At 45.6% G+C, this 16856-nt stretch overlaps 1 protein-coding gene across 3 annotated transcripts in view; it reads right to left on the bottom strand.

Moving 5' to 3' along the window:
- Positions 1–16856, bottom strand: part of ARMC9 (armadillo repeat containing 9) — a 146794-nt gene that overhangs the window by 30173 nt on the left and 99765 nt on the right. For all 3 annotated transcript variants that reach the window (XM_026491715.4, XM_048214328.2, XM_057305543.1), the window contains exon 20: positions 445–549. In XM_026491715.4, the coding sequence (XP_026347500.2) occupies positions 445–549 (105 nt within the window). The remainder of the gene's footprint in view (positions 1–444; positions 550–16856) is intronic.

Genomic DNA, 16856 nt, shown 5'->3' with positions numbered 1-16856 from the left:
CTGGTCCACCTCTCTGTCCTCAGCCCCTCACTCTCTCCCCCTCCACCCTTCGCTTCATCGGGCAATCTCACCTGTGTGCTGATGACTTCCAAATACGCTGCATTCTTCCCCTCTGCTAGACAAGGCGCACAAACACTCAGAAGTGGGACAGGCAGAAGATTACTACTAAAGATGGGCACACCTTTAGAGGTTAGGAAGGCTCCTGGCATGTGCCGTCTAGTTATATTCTAATCTCTTTCTGTTCACCAACAGCTCTGTGGCACGTAGCTAGGACCACGGTGCACTTTGGGGCCACTGCAGGCAAACTGGCCAACACAGCACTTCTCATAAACACAGTATTGTAACAGACCAAACCAAACTGTTATGGCTCATTGCAAGGGCTCCTTGCACCAATGGCCTGTCTCTCCTTTCCACTTCTCCCTCGTCCCCTTATGTGGTACTTACCCCCAAGTACTCCGTGGTCAGAAGTTTCTCGCCTGAGAGCTCTCCAAGCTGGGGCTGGATCAGTTCATCTTTGTCCAGATCAGCTTCCATAGTGTCATGGTCCTCCTGTTTCAAAGGACACATGAGGTGAGTGTTCTGGACCCCGGCCACGCATTCCCAGAGAGGAGGCTCCCCAAGTGGGCCCCCGCCATGGAATGAGAAGACCTTTGCCCAACCCCAGCAACGGATGGCTTTGCATTTCCAAAGGCTTCGGGGGCAGTCTGTCCTCTGCGTATTATGTCTCCATGAAGATGAAAGGGAAAATGCCAGTCCCCCTCTTTCAGAAGCTGGGCACCTAGGGCGCTCTTCCATGATCACAGGTGTGGGAAGGTTCAATAAGATACCTAGCAGTCTCTGCTAGTCACAGTTCTCAGAATTTCCCTCCGTGAGGTCCAGGGACCATATGAACAGCCAAGTCAGTCTACCAATAACTATTATGCACCTTCATACACGCAGGCCGCACAGGGCACACAAAACTTGCTCTTCTCTAGTAGTTTACAGTCAATAAGTAAGACAACTCATCAAAAGAATAGAGCTGTTTTGCTTTTCGGAAGATGGGAGTGGATATACTTTCCCTTATTCCTCCCACTAAATGCAACCCCACACACTGGACGTTATCTATAATATAAACATAAGGGACCCTGAAAGACGGAGAGAAGGAGGCAGGCTGGCTAGGTCCCTGAAGATACAGGGAACGAAAGGTGCTGAGTTCCCTGGGTTTCCTTTGTTCCTTATAGACTCTACACTTGGAGCTCAAGAAGCCAGCAACCCGGCAACGCGAATGGTGAGGACAAAAAAATTCCCCCCCCCAAAGCCCACTCCCTCTAGCCAAAGGACCAGGAAAGGGATAGCCTGGCATGACAGAAGTTTTAGAAAATAACCAAACACCACAGAAAATATCGTGACCCCATCCCAACCACACCAGCAAGGGCCTCAGGGAGCCCAGATTTCTACCCTCACTAGGCTGTCATCAGGCACCCCCACATCCCCAGCTGGGGTGATATGAGAGAAGAGCAAGTAATGAGGGCAATAATGAGGTCCCCCAACCCGAGGTGAGAGTGGCGGCCATATGGAGAGCCTAGTCTTCCACTTGGCGGTAACACGGTATCCCCTTCTCCACGCTCTGACAGTGTCAGAGGAGGCAATGTGGGCAACGCTAATGAGGTGCTCCTACCTGTTCTGGTTAGGGAGATACTAGTGGAGGCCTAGAAGGGATCTGGAACTCCCACCCCTGCCCTGCAGTAACAAGGAGTCTCCTTTCATCCCCCACCACCAATGGGTGTCAACAGAGGTTGAGTGTAAATCCTGGACTTCTACTTACACCTGTCAGTAATGAGGAGGAGCCCCTGTTCCCCCTGCCAGAGCAGTGTCAGAGGCAGCCAGCTAAAACAAGTTTTTTTTTTTTTTTTTTAAGATTTTATTTATTTATTTGACAGAGATAGAGACAGCCAGCAAGAGAGGGAACACAAGCAGGGGGAGTGGGAGAGGAAGAAGCAGGCTCATAGCGGAGGAGCCTGATGTGGGGCTCGATCCCAGAACGCCGGGATCACGCCCTGAGCCGAAGGCAGACGCTTAACCGCTGTGCCACCCAGGCGCCCCTAAAATAAGGTTTAAATTAGATCAAAAGTCTTTTTTTTAAAAAAAGATTTTATTTATTTGTCAGAGAGAGAGAGCGAGAGAGTGTGAGAGCACAAGCAGGGGGAGTGGCAGGTAGAGGGAGAAGCAAGGCTCATGGACGGAAGTAGGACTCGATTCCAGGACCCTGGGATCATGACTCGAGCTAAAGGCAGATGCTTAACCGGCAGGAATCCTGGATCAAAAATCTTATAATACTCAAAATATCTGGGCTTAAATAAAAAATCACTCATCATACCAGGAATTAGGGAGCTCTCAAACTGAATAGAAAGAGACAATCAGTAGATGCCAACACCAAGATAACAGAGTTGCTAGAATTATCTGACATAGATTTTAAAGCAGTCATCACAAAAAGGCTTCAATGAGCAATTATAAACATTCTTGAAATAAATGAAAAAAAAAAAGAAAGTCTCTAAAACATAGGAAAAGAACAAAATGACCCAAACCAAGCAAAAGAAAGGAAATAATAAAGAGAAGAGCAGATATCAATGAAAAGGAAAGCAGAAAAGCTATAGAGAAAATCAGTCAAACAAAAAGCTGATTCTTTGAAAAGACTAATAAAAATGTCAAGTCTCAAGGAAGACCAACAACAACAAGAAAAAAGGTTAGACACAAACTACCAACGTCAGGAATGAAACAGAAGATTTTACTACAGATTAAGCAGATATCAAAAGGATAAGGGATTACTTTGAATAACTCTACACACATAGGTTTGACAACTTAGATCAAAACACAAATTATCACAAGCCTCTCAATATGAAATTGTGATATAGGACTATTCAAGTAATCTTAACACTAGGACTATGAAGGAAATTACTTCATAATTTTAAAGTTCTCTGAAGAAATCTCCAGGCCCACATGGTCTCCCTGGAGATTTCTATCAAGCTTTTAAAAAAGTAAAACCAAATCTGTATGTCTTCAAGAAAACAAAACAGGAAGGAGTACTTCTTAATTCATTTTATAAGGCTCTTATATTACCAAAACCAGATAAAGACAGTGCCATGAAAAGAAAAATACAGACAAATATCTTTCATAAATAAAGATGCAAAAATCTTTAATAATCAAGTTAAAAGGGAAAAAATTCCTTAACAAAACCTTAAGAAATAGAATACAGCAACAGATTAATATGGTAAAAGAATTATATGTCATGACCAAGTGGGGTTTGTTCTGTCAATGCAAGTTTGGTTCAATGTCTAAAATTTAAATACTGTAATCCATAAGATTAACAGGTTTGTGAAGAAAAATATCACATGATCACATAAATGGATGAAAAAAAAGACAAAATTCAACAACATTCGTGACAAAAATAGGAACACAGGGGTACTTGATAAAGAGCCTACAGCTAATATTATATTTAATGATGAAAGACTGCATGCTTTCTCCCTAAGACTGGGAACAAGGCAAGGATTCCTGCTTTCACCATTCTTTCAACATAGTGCTAGAAGTTCTAGCCAGAGCAATAAAGCAAGAAAAAAAAAAAAAAAGGAAATAAAAAGCATATAGATGAGAGAGGAAGAAATAGTACTATCTCTATTTGCAGATACTATGATTGTCTATGTAGAAAATCCCAAGGAATTAAACCCTTGAAGGTCCTAGAACTAACTGAGTTCAGCAAGGTCACAGGATACAAGATAAATATACAAAAATCAATTTCTATATACTAGCGATGAACTTAAATTAAGACACTGAAATGAAAAATACAGTATCATTTATAATTGTTCGCAAAAATTAAAAATAAAAAAATACTTAGGTGTCAGTCTAGCAAAACATGTACAGGACTTGTATGCTGAGAACTCTAAAACACTAATGAAAGAAACTGAAGATCTAAAGAAATGAAAAGTCATACCTTGTTCATGAATTGGAAAACTCAACAGAGTTAAGATGTCAGTTCTGTTCAAAGTGATATATGAATTTAACGTAATTTCTATCAAATACCAGCAAGATTTTTCTGTTGATATATATACAGGATTATCCTAAAATTTATATGGAAATGGAAAAGGCTCTAGAATAGCTAAGAAAATTTTGAAAAAGAGTAAGGTGGGAAGAATCAGTATACCAATTTCAAGACTTATTATGTAGCTGCAGGTTTAAAGACTAAGTGGGACTGGCAGAGGGACAGACACGTAGACCAGTAGAACAGAACAGAGAACCTCAAAACAGATGAACACGAATAAGCCCAACTGATTTTTGGCAAAGGTGCAAAAGCAATTCGATGAAGGACTGCCTTTTTGATAAATGGCACTTGAGTAACTGGACATACACAGGAAAAAAAAATGGACCTCAATCTCATTCTCATGCCATCTAAAAATGAATTCAAAATGGATCATGGACTTAAATGTAATAGTATTCAATTGTTGGAAAAATAGGAGAAAATCTTCAGGATCCATGGGTAGGCAAAGAGTTCTTACACTTCACACCAAAAGCACAATCCATAAAAGGAAAAACTTGATGAATCGGATTTTACTGAAATTTTAAAATCTTTTGCTGAAAGACCCTGTGAAGAGGACAAAAAACTAGTGATTAGGAGAAAATATCTGAAAACCACATATTTGACAAGGGACTAGTATCTAACTATATAGAACACATAGAACAGTTCTCAAAACTCAACATAAAAAGCCCAAACGATCCAATTAGAAAATGGGCAAAAGACACAAAGAGACTGAAGTGGGCCTGTGGGAGGCAAATAAACACAACGAATGTTCAGCAGCACGAGGCGTCAGGAAAACGTGCACTCGAACCCCACGGCGGCGTCGCCCCGCCCCTGGGAGAATGGCTCACGGAACGAACGCTGGTGAGGCTGCAGAGAAACTGGATGGCTCGTACGTTGCCGGCGGGAACACAGAAACTCTGGAAAACAGGTTGGCAGTTTCTTCAAAAGCTAAGCCTGCGACTACATACGACCTAGCAATTAGATTCTAGGGCTTTATCCCAGAGAAAGGGAAACTTATCGTCATATAAAAATCTGTACATGAATGCGTCCAGCAGCTTTACTTGTAACGACTCAAAACAAGGAACGAGAGATTAAGCAAACCGGGGTGTCTCCGTACCAGGAACAACGGACACACACAAACGGGGAGGAATCTCCAGCGACTTACGTCGTGGGAAACAAGCCATTCCTCATGGTTATAAACTGTACGATTCCATTTACATGACATTCTTGAAATGACAAAACCGTGGAAATGCAGAACAGATTAGTGGTTGCCAGGGGTTACGGAGGAAACGGGGGTGGGGGGAAGTGGGTGTGGCTATAAAGGGGATCCTGGTGGTAATGGAAACGCTCTGGATCCTGATGTCTCAATGTTAAACGTCTGGCTGTGATATTATACTATGGTTTTTGCAAGATGTTACCCCTGGATGGAGCTGGGTAATGGGGGGACCTGCAGTCCTCTTTCCCACTCTCTGCCAGGACTTCAGAGAGGACGCTGTCCTTCGAGGTTAAATTATAAAGATGGATACAAAACGGACCAACCCTTCACCTGACAGGTGCTAACTAAGGAAAGAATGCGTCTATGAGGGGAGCCGCCCCCGCTATGGAAGTGAGAAAGAGGGAGGACGGGGCCCTAAGGAAGCTGGCGGGCCAAGTGCTGGTCCCGCCCTCAGGGTGTAGGGGTGCTGCGGGCCTGGTGCCAATGGTCCCTGAGATCGTCTAACCAATCCTTCCCCTGATTCCTTGCCCACTCATCAACCTGCAATTTAGCTCCTCTAAACTTGCCAACAGGAATAGAGAGCTCTATTCTGCAAACACGTGTACCCTGTCCCTGTTTTCAAACTAACTTCTTGTCATTCTGGATGCCCCAGTTGTTTGTGAATTTGATTTCTCTGAGTCAGTTTCCAAGGGAGCTGAAGGCTCACACGTCTGTGGGGCCTGCCTCTGGGCAGGGCTGCTGCAGGGAGGACAGGCTGTCTCTCCAAGCTCTCTTTAGCACACAGATGGATAATGCCATCTGCCATCACTAGACACTGTCACCCTGACAGGCCGTCTTAAGAAAAGGGGGTTTGCCTTCTTCTAGGTGGTCCCCAAAGAAGACTAAGAGGTAGGTCCCAGACCAGCACAGAGCCTTCTCTAACCATCAGCACCATCTTACTCAGGGCACGGGCGGCTGAGCAGATGCTCCTTTGTCAGCTTACATACGAGAACATTGTGGGATGCCCTCCGACCACAGGCCCACTGAGGAACCCGCCTCGCGTTGACTTCCGTGGTACTTTGCATCTTGCTCTCACAATGGCACCGTGGGGATTCCTTTCACTATACCTATTCTGTCTGGTGTGGAGACTAAGCCTGAGAGAAGTGACCAGTCCACAGTGACAGGATGGCCTGAAGGCCAGGAGTCTAGACTTAAAGTTGGGGGCAGCCCCTTTCTACCCAGATCTTTTTCACTCGGCCTCTTGGGACCTGCAGAGAAGCCTGTGTCTGAGGAGGCCATGGCTGAATGGACTGGGTCTTCTGAGGCCCAAAGCAGCATTCTGGAACCCTCGGTCTCATTCGTCTTCTTCCCATCCCGTCTAATTCCAAACAGAGGCTCCACTCTTGTCCTGCTTGAACACCCGGTTCATGGGCAATCTAACGCTCAGTCCTGACTCATTCTCCACCGTCAGGGCTACTGCCTTCTCCTCCCTCTGCTTCACCTGAGCCTGCAGCTCGGCCAAGGGCTAGTGCAGCCGCCATCCTGAAATTTCACTCGGGGCTCCTTCAAGGTAACGCTATCTGCGAGGCCCTACCTGAGGTCAGCTCAGGGACAGCTAGGGACGAGTTATGGTGCCACCGTGGCTTAGTGTTTAGTTTACTAAAATGCCAATGTCTTAGTGATCAAATAGTGTGTGCGTGATAGGATTATTTGAGGAAAATGACCGCGCTCTGTGAACAAAAGCAGCAGGCTCTGTGGTCAGAGTGAGTGGCAGGGAGCTCTGGGCAGCGGGGTAGTATTTCAACCCTTTTCCAGGGGCCGAAGCCTTGGAGGCACCGGTGGGAAATGGGCATATGAATCGCAGTGTCACGGAGGGGCTGGTGATACACCACTTCCCAGCCAGGGTGGAATATGAGACGGTAAGAAATTAAACAAACATCCACATTCCATTTCGATGAAAAAGTAAACGGTCCATGGCTTACCTCAGCCAAAGCTAGCCGGAGTTACTTCTTTACCCTGGGCAACAAGGCCTCTGTAAGACACTCACTCACGAATCAGCCTATACACACACTAGCAAGTACTTCTCATCGCCAGTTAAAGCCTGATTCATTAACTTGTTCCAAAGCTAGTAAGAGGTTCACTGAACTATTTATTCAATATTCTTTTTTAGTTAAAACAAGTTGAAGCTGGTTTTTTAAATTATTATTATAACTACTTTATAGTTAAATTCGTTGATAACGGATAGGCCCTCCCTAACCTCCAAAAACACAGGCCACTTTCTGCATTTGGTCTCTAATGTATACAACCATTAACAAAAGGGAACTCGAATCCAGTGCAACATGGGAGTGTGGGACCAGAGAAAGTGCCAGGGCACCATTTGCTTCCTCTGCCACCGCTGCTCCACGGGCTGCGTGCGGACAGACACTTGCGGGGCCGGCAGGACGATTACGTTAGTGCGCAACGCACAAAGGCAGGAAAACGGACGTAGCAATCCTTATTTGATTGACAGTTCTTGGTTCAGAAAGTTTTGTACTGATGGGGCGCCTGGGTGGCGCAGTCATTAAGCGTCTGCCTTTGGCTCAGGGCGTGATCCCAGCGTTCTGGGATCGAGCCCCACGTCAGGCTCTTCCGCTGGGAGCCTGCTTCTTCCTCTCCCACTCCCCCTGCTTGTGTTCCCTCTCTCGCTGGCTGTCTCTATCTCTGTCGAATAAATAAAAAAAATCTTAAAAAAAAAAAAGTTTTGTACTGAGGCTGTCATTCGGAATGACGGGGTTCTTGTCAGTGTCTCTCAATTTCTCCATCCAGCAGATGAGATCATCTTGCTGCCGCCGTGAAAATCATGACTTCCCGACAGAGGACATTTCTTAAGTTCTCTGATTTTGCAAAGCCATATACTGCACAGACATAGACAAGTCAGAGTCCTGGTTTTCCTAAGAAATGCTAGCATCAGGGGAAGGGAAACGGAGGCATGTTAGGGCTTCTGAAACGTGAAGAGCAAAAGTAAAATGAGCTGTACTAGCTGAGGTGGAAATGCAAAGCAACAAAGAGAAACGAGGACTTAATTCAATACCATTCAATCCGCTTCCAGCAGCACTCGGGAAACTATGTGCAGAGGGAGGACTGGGAAGGCAGAGGAAAGCACTAGATGCGGTGGGAAATGTAAGCAGAGAGCCTACCAGAAACGATGCTTGCTGATAGCGGGGCACTTGCTCCACTTTCCTAGTTGGTGCCAAGTGGATTAAAACCACTAAGGATGTGGGGCGCCTGGGTAGCGCAGTCGTTAAAGCGTCTGCCTTCGGCTCAGGGCGTGATCCCGGCGTACCGGGATCGAGTCCCACATCAGGCTCCTCCGTTGTGAGCCTGCTTCTACCTCTCTCACTCCCCTGCTGTGTTCCCTCTCTCGCTGGCTGTCTCTGTCAAATAAATAAATAAAATCTTTAAAAAAAAAAAAAAAAACCACTAAGGATGTAGAACTTTCTGAGACGGACAAACCTATGCCGTCCACCTGGGAGAGAGGCGACCACTTTCCATTCGTTTCCCCCAGGTTAGCTGGGAAGAATTTTATTCGCCCCGCTCAGGGACAAGTGGCTGAGCGTGGTGGCCCCTGGGGCCAGAGGGCACCATGTGAAAACAGCACCAGCCACCCTAACTTTCCCCAGGTGCTTATGAATTCCAAACGAAACATATTTTGAAGTCAACTCTGTGAAGCAAGGAGGTGACGGATAAGGAAATGGTTCGAGAAGAAATGCCTCATAAGGGTGGGTTTTAAATACCATTGTTGGGAGGAATTTTACTAACATTACTGGTCTTTATGTACTTGAGCAGAACGTATCAGATTACTGAAGGTGCAGCTCGGCGCTAGCCGATTACTTCCAGAAATTAAGAATGCCTCGTAAAAAAAGGCACTCGAGCTGCGATGAATTTAGATGTTCTAATATGAAGCTTCCCCGCGGCAGCTCGGTGATCTTATGACACGACAAGATTCTTAACTGGAGGCTTTAGATACATAATACTCCAGACAGACCAGATTCTAAGCAATTGGCCTGAAAACAAAACTAAGGTTGACCACTAAATGCATTTGAAAACTCAGATTCTTGCAGATAGAATGCGGAGAGCAGAATGTATTCAAGTAGTTTTACGTACGACGAGTCAAAGTATCGAGTGTGTCTTCCACTTGAAGTAATTACAAGACTTCTACCAGCAGTTTAAATTTGAGACACTTTCTCAGAACACTGAATTGTAAATCTCACTCTTTGTAAAAATAAGGGAAAAATACTCCACATGGGAGAGAAAGGATGGACCGAGGTGACCAGGCAGGCAGTATAACCAACAGACTTCCCCCAGTGGAATGGATCCTTCCCGCTTCTGAAGCTCTGAGTGTGTGCCCAGGACCGCGGAGGTAGGCAGGTCCTGGATCCTGGAGGACTTATCGTGATGCTGAGAAGTTGTTCTAGACAGCAACTTCCTCTTTCACAGGAGGCATCCCGGGGTAATGACAGCTGGTCTAACCATCAGCCCCGTTCACAACTAACCTAACATGATAGAAACCAGCGAAAACTCCACACCCTTTACTTCCCTGATTCTTTTATTTTTTTAAAAGATTTTATTTATTTATTTGACAGAGAGAGAGAGAGAGAGAGCGCACAAGCAGGGAGAGCAGCAGAGGGAGAGGGCAAGGGAGAAGCAGGCTGAGCAGGGAGCCCGATGTGGGGCTTGATCCCAGGACTTTGGGACCATGACCTGAGCAGAAGGCAGACACTTAACCAACTGAGCCGCCCAGGAGCCCTTCCCTGATTCTTTTAATTCATTGCTTCAGCTGCTCAATTTGCTTGCTTCAACTTTTTCTGAAGTCTGAGTGAAGATATATGGAGAAGGTGGCACAGCTGCTCTGTCAAAATCAAGCTTACAACGAGGCAGAATACACAGCATCAGAAGAGACCAGGAGGTGTCACAGGACCGGAAGTCAAAGACAGTAGCCAACAGCACAGCAGGGTCCAGAGACCATGCCTTCTACAGACAAGAGGATTCGGGTAACCTGAATGGTAGTTCCTTCTAAACAGGGGCCCTGTGAGTGTGCTCAGGAGCTGGGGGCCTCAGGGGAACAACAGCCCCAGGGGAAGCGTGAGTGTGCCCCCAATCAGGAGTGAGCAGGGGTAGGGCTGGCTGACAAGAAACCACCACCTGAGAAGTGGAAACCATGCCCCTGACATAATGAAGGTATTTTCTTACGTGCCAGGAAGAATGTCGTAAGGGAAAACTATTATTCAATAAGCCACATATGTTCTGGACATTCAGATGCACCTCAAAGTCCTCATAGAATCTACATAAAGGAGCTCTGAAAAGTAAGCCTCTTGTGTTTCTCAAGTCCCCAGGGTGGGGTGGGGCTGGAGGGTAGGAATCTGACTGAATTCACTCAGTTTTTCAGGAAAACCCTCATAGGCCCGCTGTTACTGGAAGTTACTGGAAGTTACTGGCAACTGCCTCCTTCCCTTCCTTCACCTACTGAAGGGACCCAACTTCTCTTCTCCTTGCTCTCTACCCCCAGTTGCACCCTGGCCACCCACTCACTGGCCTCAGTTCCAGCTCTGGCCAGGCAATATGGGCGGAAACTTTACTCTAGAAGACTCTGGATTGCTCCAGTCTAGCCTGGCTCTGGATTACGATGATGTTAAAACCAGCTCACATGCACTGAATCTGCACTAGCATTTTACAGGGATTATGTCATTCGATCCTTGCAAACACCTGATGAAACGGGTATTTATATTCCTACTTCCTAGATGAGGACACTGAGGCCTACCCAGGTTAACCAACTTGCTCAAGGCCACACAGTTGGTGGGTGTGGGGCAAGACTCAAACCCAGGCAGTCTGATGCCTGAACCACTTTCCTGGTAGTTAGATTCAGCCAATTACTGTCCAACAGTCGGCAAGGGTCTGTCATTTCTCAGGGTCTCTGGGGGAGTACAGAAAGGCTTCTGTGCTTGGCCCCACCTGTTCCCCGTCACCCTGGACTTGGAATGAGGATATGAGCAGCACACATGACATGAGACAAGAATTTGACCCAAGACCCCAGTGAGCTGCAACAAGAAACCCACCTGCCAAGGAGATACCGATCAGGGAGTAAGAGAGCGTCCTAGCCTTGGCTTTAACCCCCACCCCGCCCCGCCCCAGCTTTTCTGGATTAGATTTACTCTGCATAGCTCCAGAAGGAGGAGCAAGTGGGTACAAACTGGACAGAAAGGAAGAAAAGGAAACTATAATTTTTGTGTGTGTCCACTATGTGAAATAGATTAACTCCTTAATCTCACAACAGTCCGTAATGATTATTAACTTCTTTTTACAGATGAAGAAATAAAGCTAGTAATGAGAAAGGTAAGATATCAGTCAGTTGAGCGTCCGACTCTTGGTTTCGGCTCAGGTTGTGATCTCGCTCTTCTGAGATGGAGCCCCAGGTCAGGCTCCAGGCTCAGCACGGAGTCAGTTTCAGATCCTCTCTCCTTCTGCCCCTTCCCTTGCTCACCCTCTCTCTCTAAAATAGATAAGTAAAATCTTAAAAGAAAAAAAAAGATAGAGGTAGATTGGGGTCTCACTGAGTGGGGCTTTGAATGCCACCACTAGCTGTTTACTTTTACGAGGTGATGGGGAGCGCAGAAATGTTTTTTAAAAGGGAAAGTATAAATGGACTCAGCCGCTCTGGAGAGCAGTAGGACAGGAGCTGGTAAGGCCGAGACCCTTCCGTCCACCTGTGAGGCAGCAAGCCCAGGTCTAGGTGTGTCCTTGAGAGAAGCATTTACGTGTGTGTGAGGAAAGCTCCCCACTGCCCCGTGGAAAACACAGGGACAACTTGCCGTCCCTCAGGAAAGAGTGGATACAGGCCACACAGCAGTTAAATGGATAAGCTAGGCAGCATGTGCTGGTGTGAAGAAATCTCTTAACATCTACGGCGAAATGGGAAAAGCAAGTTGGTAAATGATTCAGAGTACTATGCCACTGAAGGAAAATTAAAAGCCATAAAACAATAGCGTGTTTGTTTATGGCAATATAATGATATTATAAAAGTCCGGCATCTTCTGTGAAATTTTATACGCCAGCTTCGGGGTAGTGGGTGATGCTAGGAAGGAAGGGAGGGGTGGAGGCTGAGGGGACAGAGCCACAGCTGTCTGTCATATTATTTTCTGTACTTTCTGGAAAGATTACAATGTTCCCCAATTTGAAATGAAGTGCTCGTGTCCCTGCATGCCCCAAGTCCTGCTGTGGGAAGACGGTCTGGTGGCCACATGCCGGACGGGCTGGGGAGGAGAGAGACCGGGCAGTCGGGAGGGCGCGGGGATGAGCCTTCGTGAGGGGTGGAGGAGAAAAGGAAATGAACGGGAAGATGAAAGCGACTTCAGAACGATGAGCTCCGGTTTCTGGAAGATGATGACATCGTACGAGCAGTAAGGAGTGATCGCAGGTCCCTTAGCAGCTTGAAGAGTACGTGTACACTTTGCTGGCCTCACGGTCTGTTAGAAGCACGTACTGAATGTGCGTCACGAGTGAGACGCTGGGTTGAGCACTGTTCTCGTTCAGGGCAGTTAGCACCTGGCCCGTCTAGAGGAACCGACTCTTGTCCATGACAGAGTCAGGACCCCAACAAGGGTCCCTGGTTCTAAGGTGGGTGATGTTTTTTTAAGCCCAAATGCCTCGTCAGCCCAGAATTCATGAGGTCCACAGGCTGCCTGGTCTCGGTGCCTCGGAGCTTAGTTCAAGGACAGGAATGTCAAGCCCCGTCAGTGACTGACTGAATTTACCTGGTGGTTTCCTTTCTCGTTGGGAAGCAGCCCTTGCACTTGATGCAAGAGGGGTAATAATGTCACTTCTCACAAAATCCCTCTAACAGCTTCCTTCCTCTCTCAGAATAAAAGCTCATGTTCTTCTCAAGGCTCTAGGTGATCTGACCATTGCTACCTTCTCTGCCCCCTATCCTATCCCCTCCCCATTTCTCCTTGTTCCTAGAACCCCCGAGTATGCTTCTACCTCAGGGCCTGGACGTCTGCTGTCCCCATTGCCATGGGGCTCACTCCCTCATGCCCTTCCCACTTGAGTTTTCTTCAAGGCACTCACTATCATCTGATATAACATAGTTCTAGTTGCTTCTTTGTTTAAGGTCTGATTTCTCCTGGCAGAGTATCTATCTTACTTACTGCTCTATCCCTAGGGCCTAGAATAGTGCCTGGTGATGTCTGGTAATAGGAACATGAGTTGCTCAGGCAAGTCCCCTCTACAGAAATCAAGTACAAAATGTGACACAGAAATCAAGTACAAAATGTGACACATTTATTAAAAACAATCATTTCAGAACACTGGAAAGTGACCAATGACAGGCAGCAACTTGAGAAGTGTTTGCTCCCTGGGGAAGCGCTCTGGCAACTGGGCAAGAATGGTGCATTTATGGTCCACTTGCCTGGGGGAGTTCCCCTCTATTTCAAGCAGTGAACACCCACAGCTTTACCAGCTGAAGGTGTGAACCTGGTAGCAAGTAGAGCAGCTAGAAGCAAGGGAGCCACAAAGACTGAGGTAATAAAATCTCCACGCATCCCTGACGGACTGCTAATCTGCGGACACAGGCAGAGAACTCCAGGGGGCCCAGAGAAAATTGAAAGCTTGTGTGTGGGGGGGACTTGCACATTTTCTGCACGTTTAAATGTATTCCTCAACCTACACACGGTTCAAGTGGCAGCAGGTGGAAACCTTCCTGACTTGAGGTATGTAAACATAATCTCTGCCCATATCGCTGGCTGGCTGGCAGGCAAACTGGGCAGGGAGGCCGGGGCAGGGGGGGCTACCGAGCAGAGGCCACTGACCACATAGCACAGGGGAGCGAGACTGCCCGGTCAGAGACCAGGTGGGTTAACTGTTTACTAAAACCAACAACAACGCTCAGGAGAACAAAACAAAATCCAGAGTCACCACAACATGCTATCTGAAAGGTGTAGTTTTCAACCAAAGGCATGAGTAGCCATGCCGAAGAAAGAGAAAAGCCTGGCCAGTACTCAGGAAAAATAAAGTCGCCAATAGAACGAACTGTGAGTAGGCTCAGATGTTGGACTTCGCAGACAAAGACTCCAAAGCAGCTATCATAAAAATGTTTAAATGTTTAAATAAATGTTTAGCTCAAGAGCTAAAGGCAAATATGCTAAACATGAGTAAGAAAACCCAGGAAATCTTGACTGGGAAATGGACACTATAAAAAGGAACTAAATGGAATTCCAGAACTGAAAAGCATAGTAACTGAAATGAAAATGCAGTGGGTGGGCTCAACATCAGATATAAGATGGTAGAAGAATCACTGAACTGCAAGATGGCAACAGAAACATCTGGCTCAGAGAAAAGACAGAAAAAAAACCCTGAAGAAAAATGAAGAAAGCCTCAGGGACCTGTCAGATAATATCACAAATTCCAAAATATGTGTAATTGGATTTCGCAGAGATGAGAGAAAGGGGCAGAAAGAATACTTGAATAAATAATGGCTGAACCCTCCCAACAACTTATAGACCCAAGAAGCTCAATGCACCCTAACAAGGAGACACACAAAGAAAACCACACCCAGACACGTCACAATCAAATTGCTGAGAGCCAATATTAAAGAGAAAATCTCAAGGAGCAAGGGAAAAAGAACTCCTCATGTTCAGGGAAACCATGATCAATGGCACAAGCACCAGCTGGCTTGTCATCAGAAACCATGGAAGCCAGAAGGCAAAGAATGACACAAAGTGATAGAGAAAAGCCCGTTGGCCAAGACATCTGCATCCAGTGAAAGGAGCCGTCAAAAATGAAGGTGAAATAAACGCAATTCCGGGTATTAGAAACAGAGAGAATTTGTTAACAGACCCGTGTTACCAGAAATGCTAAAGACAGAGCTTTAGGTGAAAGGGAACAGACGTCAGGTGGTAACTTCACCCCGGAAGGAATGAAGAGCTCTGGAAATGGTAAACATGTGGGTGGAGACACAGATAGATTCTTTCCCCGAATTTCTTTAAAAGACGTGTGACTATTTAAAGCAAAGAGTTACGACAGTGGGTTGATAATAAATATAGATGCAGCATATATGGCAACAGAGCACAAAAGAGGAACAGAAATGGAGCCATACTGGTGCAAAGTTCTCCTATTTTACCAGAAACAGGCAGTATTGACCAGAAGTAGACTGTGGTAAGTAAAACACGCATATTGCAATCCCTAGAGCCAACTTTAAAGGAAAAAGGCAAATACAGCTAAAAAGCTAATGGTCATTAAAATGGTATGCCAGAAAATACTTGTTTAATACCAAAGGCAACCCACGTGAAGAAGGTGAGAAGAGAGGAATAAAAAAATGACATAAATAGAAAACAGCAAATAGCAGAATGAAACCCAAGCAGACCCATAATTACATTAAATGTGAATGAATATTAAACAAATTTTAAATTCTGAAAAAGAACAAAGCTGGAGGACTCCTATTTCCAAATCTACTGTAGAGCCACCATAACTAAAATCTGTGGTGTCAGCACACCGACAGATATACGTCACGTGGACAGAAATGAGAGCCCAGAAATAAATGCTTCTGTTTATGCCAACTGATTTTTTTTTTTTTTTTATGGAGGGACAATTTGACAGAGTAATTCAACAGGTCAAAGCATATCTTTTCAACAAATGGTACCGGACCAACTGGATATTCACATGCAAAACAATAAATTGAGATCTTTACCTCACACCAAACATAAAAATGAACTAAGAATGGTCCTAGATCTAAATGTAAGAGCTGAAATCATAGGAACTCTGAAATGAACCACAGGAGAAAATCTTTGCAATGTTGGTTTAGGCCAATGGTTTTCAATTGGGGGTGATTTTGTCCCCTCCCGGGGGACATTGAGCAATGTCTGGAAACATTTCTGGTTGTCACCACTCTGGAGTGGGGTAGATAATACTGGCACGTAAGGAGTAGAGGTTAGGGATGCTGTGAAACGCCCTGTAACACACAGGACAGCCCCCACAATGCAGCATTAGCTCTCCCAAAATGTCAACAGTGCCAAAGTCGATAAACTCTGGGTGGGGCCAAGAGTCCTTAGATGCAACAATAAAAAGAGACCATTAAAAAAAAAAAAGGTAAATTTGACTTTATTAAGATAAAAAACTTTTGTGCTTCGAAAGATGCCATTAAGAAAAGGGAAAGACAAGACACGGGAGACTAATGTAATGCTGTATGTTAACGCTGGAATTAAAATAAACAACTTAATAAAAGATAAAGAAAATGAAAAGACAAGCCACACGTTGGGAGAAAATACTTGCAAATCATGTATCAGAAAAAGGACTTGTGGGGCGCCTGGGTGGCTCAGTCGTTAAGCATCTGCCTTTGGCTCAGGGCGTGATCCCGGCGTTATGGGATCGAGCCCCACATCAGGCTCCTCTGCTGGGAGCCTGCTTCTTCCTCTCCCAACTCCCCCTGCTTGTGTTCCGTCTCTCGCTGGCTGTCTCTATCTCTGTCACATAAATAAATAAAATCTTTAAAAAAAAAAAAGAAAGAAAAAGGACTTGTATCCGGAATATATAAAGAGTTCTCACAACTCAATGAGACAAACAACCCAGTTTTAAAAATGGGCAAAA

Source organism: Ursus arctos, unplaced genomic scaffold, assembly GCF_023065955.2.
Source record: "Ursus arctos isolate Adak ecotype North America unplaced genomic scaffold, UrsArc2.0 scaffold_1, whole genome shotgun sequence".
In the NCBI taxonomy this organism is placed as follows: Eukaryota; Metazoa; Chordata; class Mammalia; order Carnivora; family Ursidae; genus Ursus; species Ursus arctos.
The sequence above is the reverse complement of the archived record's forward strand: the minus strand, read 5'-3'. Positions and strand labels throughout refer to the sequence as shown.